At 32.4% G+C, this 25,319-nt stretch overlaps 1 protein-coding gene across 6 annotated transcripts in view; it reads left to right on the top strand.

Annotated features, from left to right (window-relative positions):
- LOC134697009 (transient receptor potential-gamma protein-like) overlaps positions 1 to 25,319 on the top strand; it is a 157,411-nt gene that overhangs the window by 50,177 nt on the left and 81,915 nt on the right. For 3 of the 6 annotated variants that reach the window (XR_010103048.1, XM_063559017.1, XM_063559016.1), the window contains exon 1: positions 21,675 to 22,005. The exons of 2 other annotated variants lie outside the window; for them this stretch is intronic. Coding sequence is in view for 3 of the 4 variants with exons in the window: in XM_063559017.1 (XP_063415087.1) it covers positions 21,961 to 22,005 (45 nt within the window). In the remaining variant the exon portion in view is untranslated. Of the gene's footprint in view, positions 1 to 10,836; positions 10,925 to 21,674; positions 22,006 to 25,319 lie in introns of those variants that run through there. One more of the 6 variants, XM_063559018.1, reaches the window with a different exon arrangement.

Genomic DNA, 25,319 nt, shown 5'->3' with positions numbered 1-25,319 from the left:
TGATGTTTTTTTTATTCATTATGTCTATGGCAGTTTAAGATGTTCCTTCTAATCTGACTAAATTATGAAATTTTATTTTCGTTTTTTCAATATAAGAATATTGAAGCAAAAACACACATATCAGTACAATAATTTTCAGTATAGATTTGACAAAATTAAGTACAGTTATTGTTGTCTGAATTAATCTTTGTTTATGACAGAAACTGTTCAAATATTCACAACCGTCACTTATTTATTGAGATTTTAGGACAAATTCAGTGCTTTAAATGAGCTTAATTGAAATAAGTATACACAGTTAAGATTCCTGTTTCCTGAGTAATAATTGTATTTATTTATATTTGCATAATTCTTCTGAAAGATCAATATATCAGTGAAGTTGACAAGAATCAACCCACGTATAATGTTGAAGTAGGAAAATGTTTAATCTGACTGTCCTTGTTTTGAAATCAGTTGACAAGAATCAACCCCTGTATAACAATGAAGTACAAAATGTTTAATCTGACTGTTCTTGTTTTGAAATCAGTTGACAAGAATCAAGTTACCCTTGTATAATGGTGAAGTAGGAAAATGTTTAATCTGACTGTCCTTGTCTTGAAATCAGTTGACAAGAATCAACCCCTGTAAAACAATGAAGTAGGAAAATGTTTAATCTGACTGTTCTTGTTTTGAAATCAGTTGACAAGAATCAACCCCTCTTTAATGATGAAATAGGAAAATGTTTAATCTGACTGTTCTTGTCTTGAAATCAGTTGACAAGAACCAACCCATGTTTAATGATAAGTAGGAAAATGTTTAATCTGACTTCTTGTCTTGAAATCAGTTGACAAGAATCAACCCATGTATAATGGTGAAGTAGGAAAATGTTTAATCTGACTGTTCTTGTCTTGAAATCAGTTGACAAGAAACAAGCCCTGTATAACAATGAAGTACAAAATGTTTAATCTGACTGTCCTTGTCTTGAAATCAGTTGACAAGAAGCAACCCCTGTATAACAATGAAATAGGAAAATGTTCATCTGACTGTCCTTGTTTTGAAATCAGTTGACAATTATCAACCCCTGTTTAATGCTGAAGTAGGAAAATGTTTAATCCGTCTGTCCTTTTCTTTTGAAATCAGTTGACAAGAATCAACCCCTGTTTAATGATAAAGTAGGGAAATGTTTAATCTGACTGTCCTTGTTTTGAAATCAGTTGACAATAATCAAACCCTGTATAACAATGAAATAGGAAAATGTGTTATCTGACTGTTCTTGTCTTGAAATCAGTTGACAAGAATCAACCCATGCATAATACTGAAATAGGTAAATGTTTAATCTGACTGTTCTTGTTTTGAAATCAGTTGACAAGAATCAACCCATGTATAATGTTGAAGTAGGAAAAAGTTTAATGTGACTCTTCTTGTCTGGAAATCAGTTGACAAGAATCAAACCCTGTTTAATGATAAAGTAGGGAAATGTTTAATCTGACTGTCCTTGTTTTGAAACCAGTTGACAAGAATCAACCCATGTATAACAATGAAATAGGAAAATGTGTTATCTGACTGTTCTTGTCTGGAAATCAGTTGTCAGGAATTAACCCATGTATAATGTTGAAGTAGGTAAATGTTAAATCTGACTGTCTTTTGTTGTTTTTAAATGAGTTGACAAGATCAACCCTGTTTAATGATGAAGTAGGAAAATATTTAATCTGACTTCTTTTTTTTTAATCAGTTGACAAGAATCAACCCCTGTATAATAATGAAATAGGAAAATGTTTAATGTGACTGTTCTTGTTTTTAATTAAGTTGACAAGAATCAACCCCTGTATAATAATGAAATAGGAAAATGTTTAATGTGACTTTTCTTGTCCAAAGGATCAATATATCTGTGAAGTCGACAATAATCAACCTATGTATAATGGTTTTAGTGGGGAAATGTTTAATCTGACTGTTCTTGTCTTAAAATCAGTTGACAAGAATCAACCCATGTATAATGGTGAAGTAGGAAAATGTTTAATCTGACTGTTCTTGTCTTAAAATCAGTTGACAAGAATCAACCCATGTATAATGGTGAAGTAGGAAAATGTTTAATCTGACTAACAGTCTTTGTTTTGAAATCAGTTGACAATAATCAACCCATGTATAAGTTTGAAGTAGGAAAATGTTTAATCTGACTTGTCTAGAAAACAATATATAAAGTTGGCAAGAATTAAACCATGTATAATGATGATGTAGGAAAATGTTTAAAATGACTGTTCTTGTCTGGAAAATATTTCAGTCACGTTTAAACCACAATCAGTATTTTAACAGAAGAATCATCTTCAAAATACCTTCAACAATGTGCAAATTTCTAACTGAATAGTATGCTATAAAAGCCTTCAAGTAGGACCATATGTGAGACAATACACCTTATCACTATTTGTCAGCCATTACTGGACTTCACACAGGTTTTCTGTAAATTTCGGTGTCACAATCGAAATATCTGATGCCACAATTGAAAAGTGATTGTTGTATGACATCAATAGTTTAAACAGCACAGATTCTCGGGTCAGTTGGTAAAAGCAATAAGATGTATTTAAACAAGGACAGTAACTGCCTGATATAAAAGTCATGTGACAGGTTTCACCTGACCTTGACTCCTTTCCATGGTTCATTCAAGGATTTTTTGTGGCACCTGTAATAAGACAATAATTGAATCTCAAAGACCTTGAACTTATAGTTAATTCCATCATCAAAAAAGCAGACAAAACTTTCAAGTATGAATGCATATTCTTATTAATGGTTAGTTGTTTATTGTTTTTTGTAAGTTAAGTACATTTGTACTTATCTGTTTGATGCTGATAGATTTACTATGATAAAAGATATGATCATTTGATTACTGGTAATCATAGAAATAATAAGCTCAGTTGTACCAAGGCCAGCATACAAACACTGATGAATCTGTTCAAATCACTTCATATTAAAAGCAAAATGAGATATCTGTATATCCTAATTTTATTAAGCCAAAAAGTGCATTTATTCTCTTAAAATATTGCAATTCTTACTAGGATTTGAAGAATTTTATAAAATCAGCTTTACATATAACTGAAAATTTTAAGATATTTTTGATATTATTTTTTAGTTTAAACTAAAAGCAGTTGTCACATTTAGCCAAGATGTTCTAATACATGTATACTTTTACAAATCTATCTCAGCATACAATCCAACTGCCTATTGCAAGTGCATTATGGATTTAAAGAGATGTTGCACGTATTACCTTTAAAACTTAGTCTACACCCGTTATTCATCAATTATAACCTAATTAACTAAGTACACAATTGGATTTCAAACTAAACATTGATCAATGTATCCACCTACGGTGGGTTGATGTGACAGCATTGATTTTTATCAGGTAGAAGACCTTCTGCAGCCCTATAAGAATTAATGGCATTACAGATTTGTAAGAAAAGTGAAGCTGATTGGATTGAGATTTAGAGAATCTATCAAAGTCATTCCTTTTGTGTTTTCTGTCTGTGGAACAACTTTATTCCAAGGATGATATTTTTGTCTGATGACAAAGAAAGGATATCTAAGAAAAGTTTTACAAAATTATTTCATTTAGATTTAAATGGATTATTAATGTTTTTTCTAATTTTCTTTTCATGTTTTATAATAGATTTTAAATGCTCCAGTTAATTCCCTTGTTAAGTCAGTCATAAGTTCACGATAAATAGATAATAAGGTTAACAGTCTGTTGTCCTTCTCTGTTTGTGGATAAAACACATTATGTTGCACTAGACTAACTTGGTTATAGTATGGTATGTCATTTTGTACAGCATTGACGTGGTAAATAAGAAAGTTGGAAGCCAAAAAAATGTTGTATTGCTTCTTTATTGCATTTTAAATTAGTTAAAAGTCCATTCCGTGATCCCAATGGAATGCTTATCAATGAGATACTAGCTTGATGAATTGTTGCATAGTGTGCTTTTAGATTCATTGTTGTTCCATGTGAAAGAATTAAAAAATGTTCCAGTCAAAATTTGATCGATTGATTTGTGTTCAGTTGCATATATTTCGATCATACCTATTCAGTATGAGTCGATTTAAAGTTATATTAATCTTGAGAGGTAGGAAAAGGACAACTCAGGGCCAAGAGGTGATGTTGATAAGCCTCAATTTTTTATCAATAAAAACACATTTAAGAAAGGCCACCCTTGAATGATTCTTGATTAATTCATGTAGCCTACCCATGCCTTATTTGGTGGATAGGAAGGTATGGATTTTTTGTTTGCCAACAACAGAAAAATATTTGAAAAAAGAATATTTTTTTTGGGGGGGGGGGGGTATGCTGCCTTTTAGGTGGCTGGGTTAAGGCATCACCAAGCAATTTAGATTTAATTTTTTTTGGCCTTACAACATGATATTTAATACTTGCAACTCTTTTATTTTATGCCGATTGATGACATAACATTTTTGTGAACATTACTTGTCATTGTTTTGAAAAGTCAGCATACTGTAAAACCTATAGCAATATGGATGATATGTATGATATATGCTTAATAAATAAAATCAAAGGTCTGAACTTTAAACATTAGAGTTGCTGATATTTAAATCCACAAAATATTTACCCATCAAGGATACAATTTTGTTCAATAACTAACCGTTCTAATTTTATCCAAAACTGTTTGAATATGTTAGTGTTATTAAGAAATCAAAATGCAGAGCCTACATCTATGTGATGTAATGTTTAATGAATCAAACAGTTCCTTATAAGTTTTATGTAATTTTAGATAAACTTAAAGTTTCTAGACTGACCATTTGCAAGAAAAATCCATTAGCACTTGCACGATTAACAGTTTAACGTTTATATATTGACTACCTTTCCCTTAAGCTTTGCACTTAACAACTTTTACTGATGTTAGTCAACATCTTGCATTGGTATAGTCCACTAATTTGATTAAATATACATTAGTTTTTTTGACAATGTATTTTATCAAAAGGGATTTATAAACTATTATGTTTGTACCAGATTGGAACTTAACATAATAAAACATTGCATAAATTGACTAATTTGATTTTAGTCGGAACATTTTAACTGGATACACTTGTGTTGAAATGGGAATATTATAAACAGTGGATGTTAAGGATTTGGTTTCCGACAAGCTTCCAAATTGTTATAAGGATTTCAAACCATGTTATAAAAGTATTAGGAACAGCTCAAGAAGCTATTTGAAATGAGATTCTGATAGACTTTTCTACCTGGAAGATGTAATGTAAAAGTAGTTAAAGTTTTACAGATATTTTATTTGTGTTGAGCTATTGAGGCAGTTAAAAGCAATAAAGTATGCATTATCTGAAATGTTATGTAATGGAAAGTTTGCTCTAGAAAGCAGTTAATTTTATTGTAGACAACTGAAAATATTTTCGCTGATATTAAACAATTCTTATGTTCAAATTGTGAATGCTTTGAGCACATCTTTCCATTGGAATTTAAAACCTTTATCTATGAAACAGACAGCTTCAGGGAAAATTATATTACATTTTAATAGACAAAAATGTAACAGTTCTTTTAACTGATGCTTTGAATAAGTTTACACATGACTTAACACATAACCTAGAGTTTTTACTCAAGCTGTCCTTGGGGATATATTTTCTGTATAACAAATCATTTTGACAAAATAGCTGTTACGAATCCATAGCTATAATCTTTAACTGATTTATCCAGTTTTTAAATGGACTTCCTTCTACACCAGACATCCCTTGGGAAAACTTTATTACAGTTTGAAAAATGTAACTGTTATATTAACACAGATAATTGTAAGTCCAGATCATCAGCAACAGATATTTTTAAGAAATTCTATTCCTATTATTTTCTCCTAATTGTAAATCATAATTGACATTGCCATATTGAATAGACACGAAGACCTGTTTGGTGGCCTTGTCAACGAATATTTGTTCTGCCTATATAACAGAAGTTCCAATGGAAATTTGGTTATAAACATTGTCATAATATCTATTCCTGTTGGAACAAATATTCTATACCATTTATTCCGTTTGGATCATTTGTACTGTAATATTTATTCCTGTGGAAATAATATTCCAAATATATTTTCCTTTTGGAACTATAATGTTATTAAGGAACTTCTATTCCATGACAGACTTGTGTAGTTTTCTGCTCTTTGGTAGGGATTTTGTCTTTTTGACACAATTTCCCATTGCCATTCTCAATTTTGTGAAATACTCTAATTTTAGATTGTTGAAGACTGTTAACTCATTTTGTTCAATAGGCTGGTTACTCTTTGAATTTTCCCACGTCACCTTTTATTAGTGGTATACTTAAGTTGGTACCCAACACTTTCACTAAAATTAATTTGGCTCGTTTAATTTTCATTAAATTTTTTCAAATTATTTACTTTGACCCTTTAACAAAAATATAAGAATTTTAAATTTTTGAACCATTAACCGTTTTGTCAGAAAAATTACACTGGTTATATATATAGCAGTTTGACAAACACTAATTTTGATCATTGAGAAGCTTAATATTCCTTTTACAACACAACATAATTAAAACGTGTAGCTGACTTTACAGAGTTATCTCCCTGTAGTGTTAGGTACCACCTTAAGCATGAGTTTAGATCAAGACTAAGGCCCAATAGGTAACATTCACCTAAATTGACTAAAAAAATCACTTATAAATGCAACTGTGAAATTATTATGTTTGAAATTAGTTTTAATCTTTCATGCACTTGTAGATCTAACTATCATTATACTTCCCATTCTTGTATCTCAGCAGATTTTGTTGAAATTTTTTAGACTTATCAAAGTTAACTAACTGTATGTATACCTTTTAATGATCAAGGTCTTCAACTTGTAAACTTTTGTAAAATATTAACTTTTTTTTTATACGGTACTGTTAACATGTAAAATAATAGATAAAATGTATAGGAAGATGTGATGTGAGTGCCAATGAGACAACTCTCCATCCAAATAACAATATAAAAAGTAAACCATTATAGGTTAAAGTACGGCCTTCAACACGGAGCCTTGGCTCACACTGAACAACAAGCTATAAAGGGCCCCAAAATTACTAGTGTAAAATCATTCAAACGGGAAAACCAAAGGTCTAATCTATATAAACAAAACGCGAAATGAGAAACACGTATATATAACATAAACAAACGACAACTACTATACATCAGATTCCTGACTTAGGACAGGTGCAAACATTTGCAGTGGGATTAAACGTTTTAATGGATCTAAGCCTTCTCCCTTTTTTCTGAAACAATAGCATAACATAATGTTATTTCCTTTTTTTAAATCCTAAAGAGTATGCAGGAACCTATTGTTCAGTGGTTGTGTTTGTCGATGAGGTTTATAAATGTTTCTTGTTACTTGTTTTTTATATAAATAAAATTGAGAATGTAAATGGGGAATGTGTCAAAGAGACAACAACCCGACCATAGAAAAAACAACAGTGGAAGGCCACCAACAGGTCTTCAATGTAGCAAGAAATTCCCGTCGAAGAAGTAGACTTTTGGTTTTCCAGGAGTGTTTGAATTGTTTTACACTATAGCCATTTTGGGACCCTTTATAGCTTGCTGTTTTGGGTGAGCCAAGGCTCTATCTATGTTGAAGACTGCTGTGTTTGACCTATCATTGTTTACTTTTTACACATTGTGACTTGGAGGTAGAGTTTTTTCATTCACACTTTTAATTGTCTGCTTTGTCCACTCTTTATAGGTCTTTCAATACTGGAACTCTTTTCACAAAGAATCATATGAGTAAAATACATTTTAGAAAAGCTTGCAATCAATTTTATTCATAAGATTTTTTAACGAAAAAATGCAGATTCTTATAGCTGAATGTATGACATTCTAATAGACATCTATTCTCCTTGATTTTAATTAAGTAACAGAGAGCTTGACATTTGTTTTGAGTGATTGCCGCATGGTGATCTAAATATCTGTGTTGTGTAAATTAGTGCTATACTGTTGCTTAATTGACGTCACTTGACATTTTATTTAAATTATAGAAAAAACAGCTGATAAAATAAAGCCATTGAAACAATTTTAGAAATATGTTGTTCAAATTGATTTGTCTGGTTATGTTTCTACTGAAATTAAAGGTGCAATAATGCAGATGAAAAATACATATATTAACTAGTTATGATAAGAGTTATTACCTCATGTTCTTTTCATATTTTTAACTATTTGGCATAAATTGTAAACTAAATTATCATGGTAAGAGTTATTGCCCTTGACATTCCTTCTGAATGTTAAGAAAATATGGAGTGCATCTGTTTTTTTGCCTCTTACAACAAAAGATATAGATCATTGGTGAGTGAAGAAATATCAATATTTAGATAATTTATAATGGATATTTATACAGCTTATTGAAATGATGTATCAAGTTTATCTGGTTTATCTGAAAGGTGTGAAGATAATGATGCACTTTTTATCTATAATGCATTATAATACTGTTAAAACTGGGTGGTTTCTAACACGTCCTACTGTAATGAAAAACCGTTAACTATTATTAATTTACAACATTAACGAAAGTGAATAATCTGATTTACCTTTTGATGTTCAGTATGAATGGAGATTCCAAAACTTTTATTATTTTTTTTTGTACAATTGAATTATATTCATGTTCTATCATAATGTAAAGCAGACCTCATATCTTTTAGTTGGTTAATTCTACCAATTCTTAAATCTTAATCAACTTGGATTGTTAGGTTTTACTTCAAGGTCAGTGGTTCTCTCCAGCAAGGTCAGTGGTTCTCCCAAGCAAGGTCAGTGGTTCTCCCCAGCAAGGTCAGTGGTTCTCCCCAGCAAGGTCAGTGGTTCTCTCCAGCAAGGTCAGTGGTTCTCTCCAGCAAGGTCAGTGGTTTTCTCCAGCAAGGTCATTGGTTCTCTCCAGCAAGGTCAGTGGTTCTCTCCAGCAAGGTCAGTGGTTCTCCCCAGCAAGGTCAGTGGTTCTCTCCAGCAAGGTCAGTGGTTTTCTCGAGGAAGGTCAGTGGTTCTCTCCAGCAAGGTCAGTGGTTCTCCCCGGCAAGGTCAGTGGTTCTCTCCAGCAAGGTCAGTGGTTTTCTCGAGGAAGGTCAGTGGTTTTCTCCAGCAAGGTCAGTGGTTCTCCCCGGCAAGGTCAGTGGTTCTCTCCAGCAAGGTCAGTGGTTTTCTCGAGGAAGGTCAGTGGTTTTCTCCAGCAAGGTCAGTGGTTCTCCCCGGCAAGGTCAGTGGTTCTCTCCAGCAAGGTCAGTGGTTTTCTCCAGCAAGGTCAGTGGTTTTCTCCAGCAAGGTCAGTGGTTCTACCCAGCAAGGTCAGTGGTTCTCTCCAGCAAGGTCAGTGGTTCTCTCCAGCAAGGTCAGTGGTTCTCTCCAGCAAGGTCAGTGGTTTTCTCCAGCAAGGTCAGTGGTTTTCTCGAGGAAGGTCAGTGGTTCTCCCCAGCAAGGTCAGTGGTTCTCTCCAGCAAGGTCAGTGGTTCTCTCCAGCAAGGTCAGTGGTTTTCTCGAGGAAGGTCAGTGGTTCTCCCCAGCAAGGTCAGTGTTTCTCTCCAGCAAGGTCAGTGGTTCTCTCCAGCAAGGTCAGTGGTTCTCTCCAGCAAGGTCAGTGGTTCTCTCCAGCAAGGTCAGTGGTTCTCTCCAGCAAGGTCAGTGGTTCTCTCCAGCAAGGTCAGTGGTTTTCTCCAGCAAGGTCAGTGGTTTTCCCCAGCAAGGTCTGTGGTTCTCTCCAGCAAGGTCAGTGGTTCTCCCCAGCAAGGTCAGTGGTTCTCTCCAGCAAGGTCAGTGGTTTTCTCGAGGAAGGTCAGTGGTTCTCTCCAGCAAGGTCAGTGGTTCTCCCCAGCAAGGTCAGTGGTTCTCTCCAGCAAGGTCAGTGGTTTTCTCGAGGAAGGTCAGTGGTTTTCTCGAGGAAGGTCAGTGGTTCTCTCCAGCAAGGTCAGTGGTTTTCTCCAGCAAGGTGGTTCTCTCCAGCAAGGTCAGTGGTTCTCTCCAACAAGGTCAGTGGTTCTCTCCAGCAAGGTCAGTGGTTCTCTCCAGCAAGGTCAGTGGTTCTCTCCAGCAAGGTCAGTGGTTCTCTCCAGCAAGGTCAGTGGTTCTCCCCAGCAAGGTCAGTGGTTCTCTCCAGCAAGGTCAGTGGTTCTCCCCAGCAAGGTCAGTGGTTCTCTCCAGCTTCCTCCACCAATTAAACTGACTGCCATTGAAATAGCATAGTAGTCTTGTTTTACCTCCCTTTAAGTCTTAAGGGCTTAACTTAGATGGCAGAGTGGTCTAAAAAGTAGGACTATACTGTATCACTAGCCTGTTAACACTGTTTTAACCCACATGGGACCAGTGCATTTGACTCCATCTTAATTAACCAAGATTGTCAATGTTCCTGACTTAAAAGGTTAAGGCACTCTGGCTTCCTTCACAAATAAAAACTGACCACTGCAAAAATTGCACAATATTGTTTAAAGTGGTGTTGAACATCAATCAATCAATCAATCAAGCAAGCAAGCAAGCAAGCAAGCAAGCAATCAATCAAGCAAGCAATCAATCAATCAATGGCTATTTTGTGTTTTGATATTTAAGTATGTGCAAGGAATCTCCGATGAATTGATTATTATACATATTTAGGTCAAAAAGTGATCTCACAACAAGACCAGGCTTTTCCATAATAGGAGATAGATTTCTATAAATTTGATAAAAAATTGAAATGAGTTCTGTCCTTGAGTACTGTGGTATATAATTATCAGAGAATCATGTTGTGAGACCAATCAATGTAAGTTATTACAATTGACATGGGATAATTGTCTTACATATAATTAAATTACTTAATGCTGGAAATAACATGACTTCAGTTTGGTTAACCCATAGTATTTATGTAACAATATTAGCATGAGATGGACAGAACATTCCTTTTGTGCAGGTTTTGATGTAAGTCGTCAAAAATGAGAGTATTTAAATCATATTTTCAAATTGGAGGCTCGGTAAGCATACAGTTAAAATATTTTTATCATGTTTATCATCAAATATAAAAATTAAATTCATATATATATATCTTATATTTTTTTTGGTATTTGAAATATTGTTTTGAACTCACTCACTGTCTGTTAAAGATCTCTGTTAAATTTCTTCATTACTTTCTTTGACACAGGACAATTTTTACCTTTCACTGAGTTAAATTGTCTTTGTATCATTAGTGCATATAATTCAGTTTTTATCCCACAGTGATGTTTTGTATAAGATATCTTCATGTTTAAAGTTTATGAAATTATATTTTATTTCCAATAAAACTCATGACTGCACATGCTTCCCATGAAAACATTGGAAAACATTAATGTTAAAGCTTAAAAATAACTCATAATTTCATAGTTGTAGCATAGAAATGTGATTAAGAGAATTGAATAGTTATTTTTGTAATTTTATAGGGTTGCAAAAACAATGATGGTGCACACAGTTTTAGTGCTTCTGCACTTCATACAAAATTTGCTTCGGTAAACATTTTTTGATCCCAAACAAATTACAAAAAGAAGCATTGAATTATTAAATTAATACTATACTTTATAGTTTAATCTAGACATTAAAAGAAATCTGACAGATATAGATGTAACCTTTAAACAGGATTAATGGAAATGAATTAAAAAAAAATAATCTTAAATTTGTTTTTTTCTTTTGGGATGTTAAATAATTAATGAAGGATGCTTGAAATGAATTCAAAATATTAAAAACTGGATTGGTATAAATTTTAAGAAATTCTCCTTTTTTGCCATTTCATATAAAAGCAAGTTATCCTGGTACTTTTGATAACTATTTACCTGATCCTTTAACAAGTTTCTTCCTTGGCAATATGTATTTATCAATTCTTTTAAATGCAAGCTTTCAGTACAGGGGAACAACAAATTTTACAAGTAGAGAGTAAACTTGTATTCAATAGAGAGATACATGCTGAAATTATTGATGTGTTGGCCATAAATCAGGATTTGCGAACAGAGTGTTAATTTAAACCAAAATTGTTAATCTTTGAAACAAAGAGCTCTTTTTCACAAGATATCTCTTGGTTTACTCTTTATCATTTGTCATTACGATCACAAATGTTTGTAGCACTTGTATTGTTTTTTGCAACAGAAAGTTTATTCTAAAAAACATAATCCTTGTAAGATGTGTTTCATATTTTTTTATTTTGATGAGTGATGTTTGTTAAATATTGAAAGATGTTCACATAGTATGAAATGCATAAAGTTAATATTGAAAAGTGTTTAGAAACAGGAAACTATCTTTAATTAATCATTTTCTCATCTTGAAAAAAATTAGCACATTACTAAAACCCCATTATCACTGTTTCTTTACTGAAATCCTCCAGCTAACAAATGACTTTACAATTTTTCCTTTTCAATCATTTTCCACCTTATTTTCATGATAGAAAGTTAATTACAAATTATGCAGATAACAGAAAATCCAGTCAAAGAACTCATTACTGGCAAATTTTAAGTGTTTAATAATTAACTAAGTTCTGTTAAATAGATATAGAAGTTACAAAGGGCAATGTGACTTATCTCCCCTTAAATCATTTCAGAGTTGCTCTAGAAATAACTGTGAATGATATAGCTTTAGGATCCTGGCTCACTGCTTGACAGTAGACGCAGGTGGGGCATTATGTCATTTTTGTTTATTGAATACAAAAACATTGCATTGTGGGCTATCATTTTGTTTATTGGATATCATTTTGTTTAGTGGTTACAAAAACAGTGCATTGTGGGATAGCATTTTTGTTTATTTGATAAAAAAAACCAATGCATTGTGGGCTAACATTTTGTTTATTGGATACAAAACATTGTATTGTGGGCTAACGTTTTGTTTATTGGATACTAAAACATTGCATTGTGGGATAACATTTTGTTTATTAGATACACAAACATTACATTGTGGGCTAACATTTTTGTTTGTTTGATATTAAAACAATACATTGTTGGATGATAACATTATTCTGATTTTTATATCATTGAAATATATAGTTTATTTACATGTGTTGCTTGTCTAGCCTAAAGGGATAGTGTTCGCTATTGTCATCAATAGCTATATATAGTTGGCATTCATCCTCCATCCAATATTCAGCCATTGTGAAACAATTTAAAAAAAAAGCTTCCCCCTCTAAAACCATATTGACAACTGGGAGTCTGGGATTAAAAAATTATCAGTTTTCACTAAGATTGTTAATAAAATTATGTCTATCCAAGATGCTAGGCCATTTCCTCCAAATAAAAATTGGCGGTGATTATATTAGCAAGGTCATTAGATATTATGTTAAACATCAAATAAAAAATAATACAAAATAATTTATTGCAAAACTGTATACCGGTAAAGTCAATTATTATACTAACTTCCTGAAAATTGTAAATACTTTTAAAGTGAGCCATATTGACATCATAGATTTTCTGTGTTTAACTGTTTATAAAGTAAATTCACAGCATGAAGTAGTTACATAACCTTTTCAGTGTACTATAAATTCTCAGACTGACACATAAAAAAAAACAGAAGAGAGAGTAAAAAAATGTAAAGGAATGATATCCAGAATGTGTATCATTTGATTATCAAATTTTACAGAGAGAATTTTGTATAAATTATTGATAAAGTTGTCTTAAGACAATCGTCGAGCTATAACTGGTGACATCTGTATTCTGTTATGAATAAGATAGTTGACATTTGCATTAGAAAATAGATTGAAATAGATGTCAGCGGAAAATTGTAGTGTATTAAAACCATTCTCGATAAGAATTTAAGATTGACTTTATATCATCAATAACACTACTTCTGCATTCAATAAACAGCATCCATCTTCTCTCCAGTAATGGGGGATAATATTACGGAAGAGACAATTGAACCAGCCAAATGTCCCCTTTTAATTATTGGATTTTCACAAAAACATTTTATGTCTGAGTATTGTTTGGTGGAAATTTGTTATATTGTTTGAATTATATTTGATTTATTCACCAATAAAAATAAAATGCATTCAATTTTTGTTTTTATGCAGCCATTTTGTCTAGCCCTTAGGTTTATGATTTGCATATAAATAAGGATGAAAAATAAGTATTCCTGCTTTTAAATTAATGTCTGTTAATTCTACAGTATTAAATTGTGAATTGTTTCAGTCTTTTCATAAACAATTTGTACAGGATGCAAAGATTTCATAGAACTGATTTATTCCTTGGCTTGAGTATTTTTTTTATTTCTAAATTAGAAATGTGATTTTTGAAGTTATCTTTTCTTTGTGTCTGAATAGAAGGAGACAATTGGAAACATAACTCTGTGTCAAATAAAACCTGTCATTTTTTTCTGCTTTTTTTTTTGTTTTTTGTAGTTTGCATTGAAATATATTATTATGGACACCGTTTAAAGCTGAAACATCATACTGCAAGACACTTAAAAAACCTCATTAACACAACATGTCTATGTAGCATTGAAAAACATGAATGACTGAAGTACATAGTTACCAGTCTTGAAGGTGTCCAAAAACATAATTGATTATATTAACTTTGAAGTGGAACAGTTTCTTAGTGAAGTTTAGTTGGAAGATAACAAACTTATCTGTAGATACTTTTCAAAACTTACATTTTACATTTGTATCTTGGGAAAATGCTACCTGTAATGTGTTTGAAATGTTTATAAATAACACCATGTTAACCTAGGCAAAAGTTCTGGTGCAAGATCTGTTCTTCAAATTTTTCAAGTTATTCTAGTGTAGAATTTTATTTGCTTTAAATTACATTTCCAGAGCACATGAGTCATTCCCAGTTTTTAGTTTAGTTCGTGTTGCTTAGTCTTAAGTTTTCAATGTTGTGTTTTGTTTTAAATTAATATTTGTCTGTTTGTTTTTTTTCTTTTTTATGCCCCACCTACGATAATAGAGGGGCATTTTGTTTTCTGGTCTGTGCCTCCGTTCATCCGTCCGTGCGTCCCTTCGTCCTGCTAAGGTTCAAGTTTTCAGTCAAGGTAGTTTTTGATGAAGTTGAAGTTCAATCAACTTGAAACTTACTACACATGTTCCCCATGATATGATCTTTCTAATTTTAATGCCAAATTATAGTTTTGACCCCAATTTCATGGTCCACTGAACATTGAAAATGATAGTCCGAAGCTCAGGTTAAAGTTTTTGGTCAAGGTAGTTTTTGTTGAAGTTAAAAGTCCAATCAACTTGAAACTAAGTATACATGTTCCCTATGATATGATCTTTCTAAATTTTATTCCAAATTAAAGTATTGACCCCAATTTCACGGTCCACTGAACATGGAAAGTTATAGTGCGAGTGGGGCATTCGTGTACTATGGACACATTCTTGTTTAGCCATGGCATTGTCTAGTTTTTTTTATCTACTAGATTGGATGTCCCTCTTGAATATTTTGCTCTTTTAATGTGATTCTAATGCAAAATGTAAAAGTCTGAAGGCCACATCTTTAATGTTTAAAATAACACTAAAATTTACAAACCAGGCTTTTTAAACTTTACTCAGTACAGTACTTGATTGTGGTAAAGGACATTATTTGACCTTGTCTTAGGGGGTTGATTCAGATCAACATAAATTGACCTTGTCTTTGTGGGGGGGGGGGGGGGGGGTGTTGATTCAGAAGAACATTATTTGACCTTGTCTTTGGGGGTTGTTTCAGAAGAACATTATTTGGCCTTGTCTTAGGGGGTTGATTCAGATCAACATAAATTGACCTTGTCTTTGGGGGGGGGGGGGGGTGATTCAGAAGAACATTGCTTTTACCTTGTCTTGGGGATTAATTCAGAAGAAAATAATTTGACCTTGGTTTTTTTTGGGGGGGGGGGGGATTCAGAAGAACATCATTTGACCTTGTTTTGGGGTTTTATTCAGACGAACATTATTTGACTTTGTCTTTGGGGGTTGATTCAGAAGAACATTATTTGACCTTGTCTTTGGGGGTTGATTCAGAAGAACATTTTTGACATTGTTTTTGGGGGGATGATTCAGGAGAAAATTATTTGACCTTGTCTTAGGGGGTTGATTCAGAAAAACATTATTTGACCTTGTCTTTGGGGGTTGATTCAGAAGAACATTGATTTTACCTTGTCTTGGGGTTTAATTCAGAAGAAAATAATTTGACCTTGGTTTTTTTATGGGGGGGGGGGGAATCAGAAGAACATCATTTGACCTTGTTTTTGGGTTTGATTCAAACGAACATTATTTGACCTTGTCTTTGGGGGTTGATTCAGAAGAATATTATTTGACATTGTCTTTGGGGGTTGATTCAGAAGTACATTATTTGACCTTGTCTTTGGGGGTTGATCCATAAGAACATTATTTGACCTTGTCTTTTGGGGTTGATTCAGAATAACATTATTTCACCTTGTCTTTGGGAGTTGATTTAGAAGAACATGATTTGACCTTGTCTTGGGGGTTAATTCAGAAGATCATTATTTGACCTTATCTTTTGGGGTTGATTCAGATGATACAGGTCAATTGAACAGATTGTATTACTATTAGTGTAAAATTTTGCCCTCATGGAAGTAACACATGTATACCATTTGTGTGTTTCGTCCTCAAAAGACTAAATTCTACATTCTAGCTATAAGTCTTATTTATTTCAATGAATTTTTCAAAATGAACAGTGTTAACCCTTACAATGTGGATCCCGTCTTTTGATGGATTTGATGTCTTCGTTTTCAGTGCCATAGCAACCATTTAGACAAATTAAAATGTAGTTCTTCAACTATATGGACATCAAGTTTTGGACCAGTCGGGGCATTTATCATCAAGTTTAGGACAAATTGATAAGGATGATACTTTTTTTTTTAAATTTAACAAAACAATTCAGCATACAGACTACATCTGTAGAAAACAAGTCAGCTTGGTAAGGGTTAAGATGTTCAGTACAACTTTTCAAACAGAACAGTATTGGATGTTGAGTATATAACTCAGAAACAATACAATTTTCCATCAATAGTTATTTCATCAATCTGATGAAGCTGGCACCTTTTAGTTGACAAATGATCCCACTAATTCAGACCTTGTTCGTAATTATGACAATTGTACCATAATGTTGAATAACGATTAGGACAAATTGATTTCCTAACCTTTATATGACCAGGAGTTCATTGTTCTTTAATGATGACTTTGTCCTGACATTAATTGTCATCAATTGATACTGTTAAATTGTTTCTAGTAAAATTGATTGAGTCATTAACTTATGTGGAGACAATAGCCATTAAAAAAATGATTATACACTTATTAAAACAATTTAGAAATAAAAAGTTTTCAAATGTTTATAAATATCAGCCTAACTTGTTTTATGCTATTTAAATGAACAAATGATAGGGATAATACCTTGGAAAAAATTCAAATGTTTGAAATTACAACATGTTTGATCCAACAAGATCACAACCTGCTGATTTATTAACTGGTACTCTCCAGGAACTGGTAACGCTTTGTTATGTAACATAAGAAAATAGATAGGGCAGGTTGCAGAGTCTTCAAAATAGTTTCCTTAATGCAGTGCTGTGTGGACAAATTTATACATATTTTCGTTATTTTTCTTTTTTGCCATGGCAAAAAAGTTTTTTTCTTCAGATTAGGTAGTGTTGGATATCCCACTGGTATCTTCTAGCTTTATTTTCAAAGAAGGAAATTTAGGGGGGGGGGGGGGGGGGGGTAAAATAGAGTAGGTCAGGTGACAATCATTTTTTTTATTTTGACCTCTTAAAATATATAATATATAATTATATTCTACACACAAACACTCAACAGTGATAATAAATATGATCTATTTATTTTAAATATCAGTTATTGAACTTATGGTAACATTTAAATAGCTTCAAAAATTAATGATTTTCTTTCATATTTAACATATCATGATAATCATTAAATCAGTACATTATGATTATGATTAGGGAATGCAGCAAAGGTTACAATTTTGAAATATTCATAACAAACAGTGATTCAATATTTCGCAAGTGGTAAGAGCGCTTAAAATTTTGAAATATTCATAACAAACAGTGATTCAATATTTCGCAAGTGGTAATAGCCCTTTAAATTTTGTAATTTGCAATAAACATATTATAAGATTTAAAATTATAATTAATGCGTTTCCCTCAATTTTAGTTTGTAACCTGGGGTGGTGTTCTCGAAAGTATCTTAAGATTTGCTGTAAGTCATAGATAAGACCGAGTTAAGGATTGACTTTGGACACTCTTATGTTGCGTCTCGAAGCTATCTCATGTTAAGACGTCCTAAACATATCCTATGTGCGAAAATCCTAAATAGTAAAAGTGATTGTTTGATAAAACATTTATTAGAGACTAAACCAATTAATAAAATTGTTTACAATTTTTTTATAACAATTAAGTGTTTAATGAAATGCATGATTTCAAATGTAATTATGAAATAATATCAAAAAAGGATTTTGATATTAACTGTAAAACAATTTGTTTTGAAATGAGAATATTGAATTTGTCGATTTCGTATCGTTTAAAAAGAAAGAGTTCAAAGTTTAAAATCATGCACAATTTCTTTATACGAGTTAATGACCATGGTGCGTCTCTTTCATGTTCATCTTCATGTAAAAAAATGAGAAAAAAGCATGCACAAAGTTAGGATGGAGATATGATATCTTTAGACACCTACTTAGGTGTCCTAAAGTTAGGACGAAAAATGTGATATATCCTAAGTTAAGAGAGCTTCGAGAACACGACTTAGGACAAAGACTTGTCATGAGATGGTCTTAGGACACGTCCTATATCATAAGATAGAGCTTCGAGAACACCACCCCTGGATTTGATTTTTTCTATCGATTTATGAGTTTTGAACAGCGGTAAACTACTGTTGCCTTTATTTAAAGCAAGTTATTATTCAAATTTATGAAATTTTTCTTAATCAAATTTATTAAATTTTTCTTCATTAAATTTATTAAATTTTTAATTTGCATTATTGATAAATGGACTTGATGTTGAAAAAATATGGAAAATTGATAACCTTAAAATCTTTATTAAGAACATAAAATGGAAACAATTTATTAATCAACTAATATAGTATTAAGAAATAAATTAACAGTGTGGAATAAATTTAAAAAAATATTATTTGTTTAGTTTTTTTATTGTCCACAGGGAGGAGTCATTATAACATATAATCTCTTATCCAGAGCTGTTCGGAGCAGTTATTTCATTGAATTCTGCATCAATGAGTACTGCAGACAGACAGTTAATGTTGCAATCTTGATAATTATTATCTACAAAGAATTAAGTCTGTCTGAATATAGAGATGTGTAAGAATGTGCCAAAATGAACACAAAATAGATTGTAAAGTTAAAATCTTATTCAATTGTTAGAAATAATATCTTACGCTAAGATAAGGTAAAGCAAAGCTATGTTTTAGTGTAGGACAACTGCACCGCATATTTTCAAGTTAAAGATCACACTTTGGATTCTATAATGCTACGAGTTAGAACCTACAATATATCACATTTAGAAACGAGAATTGATTAATTTAATTTGTTTTTAGATAAGCTTGAAAGTTCCTAGAAACATATTTACTCACCTTACTACAGCTAATTAATCTAAAGAGACTGTGGAAGTCTTAGATGAAGTCAAATTTCATCATGTCTGCTGTAATACTGCACTATATATTCCAACATTTATTGAACTGATAGAATTTTAAAGAATCATTTTCTAGTCTTTCAGTCTACCATTTCATATTAAAGAAAACCCACAGAAAATGTGGGCCACCTGAGTGCACCCCTTAGGTATTTGATTGGGTTTGCCATGCAGTGGCAGATCCAGGGGGGTCTAGGGATTGGAACTGCCTTTTTATTTTGACGATCAACACATTAGAATGGGTTGATAGTTGGACCCCCCTTAATTCTAGGTTGAGACCCCCTCCCCCTTTTTAAAAATGGCTGGATCGTAACACCCTGGTTTGCTTTGCTCATTCTTTATTTATTGTTGTATTTATTGTTATATTTTATTTTTTTCATTTGTCTTTTTTTCTTGTTAATTTTTGGTGATATTGTTGTCTTCATTTTTTATGATTGTCCCCTTGGTATAGTCTTTCTCTTTATGAATGTATGAGGATCAGAAGGGGGGTCTTGATTCTGTATTATTTGAATTTTTAGGCCTTTTTTTTTTAATTTCTATATACATTTAGCATGTTATTCCCTACTCTTTACACATAAGCAAACATTTATTCTTTATTCTTTATATTTTTGGCCTGTTTTTCTCTATTCCATACATTTTGTCCATTATTCTGCACTTTTTGACCATTATTCTCTGTTCTGTAAACCCCATCCGGCCTTCATTAATACTAGACCCATTGAAAGATCCTGGAAACATAACATTTACTCTGAATTACCTGATTAAAAATAGATAATACTAATGTGTATAATATTGAAACATTTATCCAGTTTAATGTTGGATTCAGTATTCTATGATGAATTTTAAGTGTTTTCTTTAGTCTACTGGTCTCAAGGGAGTGAATCATTATACCATTGGAAAATAATCATTAGTATTTGTATAATGATTTTTTTTTGGAAAATGACGCAGTCATTGTTCCATAACTGCCGACCTGAACTTCATTACATTTCTCTGCCTACCGCGTTTGGTTTCGTATTTCCTATTTTTCTGTACTGTTGTAGCTTTAATTTTATCTATCGGTTTGGTTTTTTTAAATGCGCTGGGATATAGCCTTTTATGCTCATGCAGCGTAAATCAAACACAGGATTTTTCTAAGGATTTTTGAAGGCGAGTCCAGGGACTTGTCATTTTTGGCCATGGTGTCAGTCCAACAGCAAGAACAATATATTTTATATAATATAATGTAATAATTTTGTATCTATGGCCCAACAGAACAATGAAATGACATTGATTCAGATTACTTTTAAACTTTTGCTATAAAATGATGAATTATTTGTGTTTGACTGTGTTCAGTTTATACAAAATATTTCAATCTTGATTCTTCTGTGGACTCACCAGTTTTGAAAATGGTGAGTAATGACAGATTTTGATGAGTCCAGGACTCATGGACACGCCTAAGCGAGAACCCTGAAACACTAATCAATCAATTGTTGGAAATGTAGAAACAGGTTTTTAAAAAATAACAATTTTATCTTCAGTCAGGTTTTTTTCGCCCAATGAGTAGGATTGACAATGGTTCGATGTACTTTGCTGTTGAAATTTGTTGGCATCATTGAATGTTTTAATTAAAATACAGAATGTTTTCAAATCTTAAAGAAATTTGTCTTTGACATAATTTCAATTTTCCTAACAAAATCTAATTATATGGAATCCAATATTCAACGCCATACAACATATGCAGATCAAATTAATTAAGTCAGCAAGATTGATTTCCGTAGAAAGAGAATTTCTCACCTTTGAAGAAAAATTATTAATGGAAATTCTTGTATATTAAGATGAACACACTTATCCTTTTTAGAGAACTAAGGACTAATAAGAACTTATAACTTTCCGCTTGACATCAACAATATTTGATTAAAAATGTTTATAATGTTTTGCTTGGAATAATTATATAGACTACCGACCTGGATCAATTATTTATTTACGAGTATATAACTAGCAAAATGTATTAATAAGATAAAAAGTTTACGATAAAAACATTAGAAAAACACCAACCATGTGACGGAAAGCTGGTAGAATCTATTAGTGCTAGATCTACTGTTAATATAACACGTGATTGATTTTTTTGAGAGCCTAAGGGTAATAACAGCTCATCTTTTGGCTCCTGTTTATACCAAAGGATTAATCTTCCTCAAAATCGTAACTAATATTGTTCAAATTTATCAATATGATATAATTGACACTAGGTGTCCTGATTGATTTTGATGAGATGTGAGAAGCCTTTACTTAACGCCAGCTGACATGAAGTTATTGGTGATTTCACAGAATTTCACTTCATTCACGAGGATTTAAGTTCAGATTTTCAATCAATTGAATTTACATTTGAAGGAATTTGGATAAAATGTCAATACATTGAATAATAATGGTGGATTAGAATTATTTCAAAATGTCCTACAGGTCGTCATCGTCCTTCCCTGATATTCCTGACATGGTAAGTCTAGTCTACATCACGACAAAATCAATCCAATATATATATACATTTTTTCTACATTTGGAGAAAAATATTAATAGATTTTGCCTATGATTAATTATTAATACTAGCTTTGTTTTAAACATCTGGTTACAATTTATGCATGGATGACAATAATAATTTAATTGATTTCATGTAGACTGTTGATGAATTCCTTCATATTTTCATAGAAAGCTATAAAAGTGTCGGATCAGTATTTTGAAATTCCTAAAAAAAAAGGGGGGGAGGCACCTTTTTAATGACTTAATTAAAGTGATATAATATATATAAAAATAAGCTTTTTGCATTTATAAAATATTTTTCATTAAGTCTGTAGGTTCTTTACCCTCTGTATTTGACAAACCTTATTTATAAATTTTGAGTATCATTTATGGTAAAATAAAATAAATTTAAGAACTGCAACAAATTTTCTTTCATAAAATGGTCAGTTTATTACTTTAGATTTTTATTATGATCCATAGATATATTTTTTTCCACAATCCACCAAAAATAGTACATCTTTGAAAGTAAATCAATTCACAATAGTAAAGTGTAAACTAATGTCATTACAACAAAAGGTTAAATGGTCATCATGATTTAGTTGAAGAAGTTAATGGTGTACGTAACAAATGGTTGAGAGTTTACTGGCTCATTGTTGAATTTTCTAATGTAGCTTCTTAAATTTGTAGACTGTTTTTTGTTTTTCGCTATTTGCCAGGTATTTGTCGATGTCTTTTTGACTCATGAATTTAGATTGTCCCCATATTGGTTACAGACACCCCCCTTTTTTTGTACACTAGAAAAATCTACAGGTTTTACATAAAGGTAATTATTGTGTGTCTTTTGCAAAGTATATTTTCTCCCACCTTATCCAATTGATTTAATAGTTCTTACATTAAACAATAAACATTATTGTGCTTCATTCCTATTAATTCAAGGCATTTTATTTTTTTATATATTTGTTTTTGGGGTCACATGGCTTTAAATGGTCAAAATAAGTAGGATGTTCATATTATGCAGTCAGTGGCACAGCTGTTTATTTAAGTAGCATGATATGGTCATATCATGAAGTCATTGCACAGCTGTTTATTTTAAGTAGCCCTTGGTTAGATTTGAATTTAATGTTGTATTATAGAATATGAACTGGTTTGAGGCATTTTTATGTCAACAAAATACTACATGTATAAAATCATTAACCTTTATAAAATGACAATACTCTTAAATGTATAAAGTATGACTATCCAATTCAAGGCCGTAACTACCCTTGAGGCAAGTGAGGCAATTGCCTCACTAAAATTTCGACACTGATTTTTTTTAGCTCACCTGGCCCGAAGGGCCAAGTGAGCTTTTCTCATCACTTGGCGTCCGTCGTCCGTCGTCCGTCGTCGTCCGTCGTCGTCCGTCGTCCGTCGTCGTCGTCGTCCGTCGTCGTTAACTTTTACAAAAATCTTCTCCTCTGAAACTACTCGGCCAAATCAAACCAAACTTGGCCACAATCATCATTGGGGTATCTAGTTTAAAAAATGTGTGGCGTGACCCGGTCAACCAACCAAGATGGCCGCCACGGCTAAAAATAGAACATAGGGGTAAAATGCAGTTTTTGGCTTATAACTCAAAAACCAAAGCATTTAGAGCAAATCTGACATGGGGTAAAAATGTTTATCAGGTCAAGATCTATCTGCCCTAAAATTTTCAGATGAATCGGTCAATCGGTTGTTGGGTTGCTGCCCCTGAATTGTTAATTTTGAAGAAATTTTGCTGTTTTTGGTTATTATCTTGAATATTATTATAGTTAGAGATAAACTGTAAACAGCAATAATGTTCAGCAAAGTAAGATCTACAAATAAGTCAACATGACCAAAATGGTCAGTTGACCCGTTTAGGAGTTATTGCCCTTTATAGTCAATTTTTAACCATTTTTTGTTAATTAAAGTAATCTTTTACAAAAATCTTCTCCTCTGAAACTACTTGGCCAAATTAATCCAAACTTGGCCACAATCATCTTTGGGGTATCTAGTTTAAAAAATGTGTGGCGTGACCTGGTCAACCAACCAAGATGGCCGCCACAGCTAAAAATAGAACAAAGGGGTAAAATGCAGTTTTTGGCTTATAACTCAAAAACCAAAGCATTTTGAGGAAATCTGATATGGGATAAAAATGTTTATCAGGTCAAGATCTATCTGCCCTGAAATTTTCAGATGAATCGGTCTATCGGTTGTTGGGTTGCTGCCCCTGAATTGGTAATTTTGAGGAAATTTTGCTGTTTTTGGTTATTATCTTGAATATTATTATAGATAGAGATAAACTGTAAACAGCAATAATGTTCAGCAAAGTAAGATCTACAAATAAGTCAACATGATCAAAATGGTCAGTTGACCCGTTTAGGAGTTATTGCCCTTTATAGTCAATTTTTAACCATTTTTCGTAAATTAAAGTAATCTTTTACAAAAATCTTCTCCTCTGAAACTACTGGGCCAAATTAATCCAAACTTGGCCACAATCATCTTTGGGGTATCTAGTTTAAAAAATGTGTGGCGTGACCTGGTCAACCAACCAAGATGGCCGCCACCGCTAAAAATAGAACATAGGGGTAAAATGCAGTTTTTGGCCTATAACTCAAAAACCAAAGCATTTTGAGGAAATCTGACATGGGATAAAAATGTTTATCAGGTCAAGAACTATCTGCCCTGAAATTTTCAGATGAATTGGTCAATCGGTTGTTGGGTTGCTGCCCCTGAATTGGTAATTTTGAGGAAATTTTGCTGTTTTTGGTTATTATCTTGAATATTATTATGGATAGAGATAAATTGTAAACAGCAATAATGTTCAGCAAAGTAAGATCTACAAATAAGTCAACATGACCAAAATGGTCAGTTGACCCCTTTAGGAGTTATTGCCCTTTATAGTCAATCTTTAACCATTTTTCATAAATCTAAGTAATCTTTTACAAAATCTCCACTGAAACTACTAGGCCACAATCATCTTTGGGGTATCTAGTTTGAAAAATGTGTCCGATGACCTGGCCATTCAACCAAGATGGCCGCCACGGCTAAAAATAGAACATAGGGGTAAAATGCAGTTTTTTGCTTATAACTATGAAACCAAAGCATCTAGAGCAAATCTGACAAGAAGTTAAATTGTTAATCAAGTCAATATCTATCTGCCCTGAATTTTTCAGATGAATTGGACAACTGGTTGTTGGGTTGCTGCCCTCCAATTGGTAATTTTTAAAGAAATTTTGCCGTTTTTGGTTATCTTGAATACTATTATAGATAGCGATAAACTGTAAACAGCAA

Source organism: Mytilus trossulus, chromosome 14 (genome assembly GCF_036588685.1).
Source record: "Mytilus trossulus isolate FHL-02 chromosome 14, PNRI_Mtr1.1.1.hap1, whole genome shotgun sequence".
Lineage (NCBI taxonomy): Eukaryota > Metazoa > Mollusca > Bivalvia > Mytilida > Mytilidae > Mytilus > Mytilus trossulus.
This window is presented reverse-complemented; position numbering and strand designations above follow the sequence as displayed.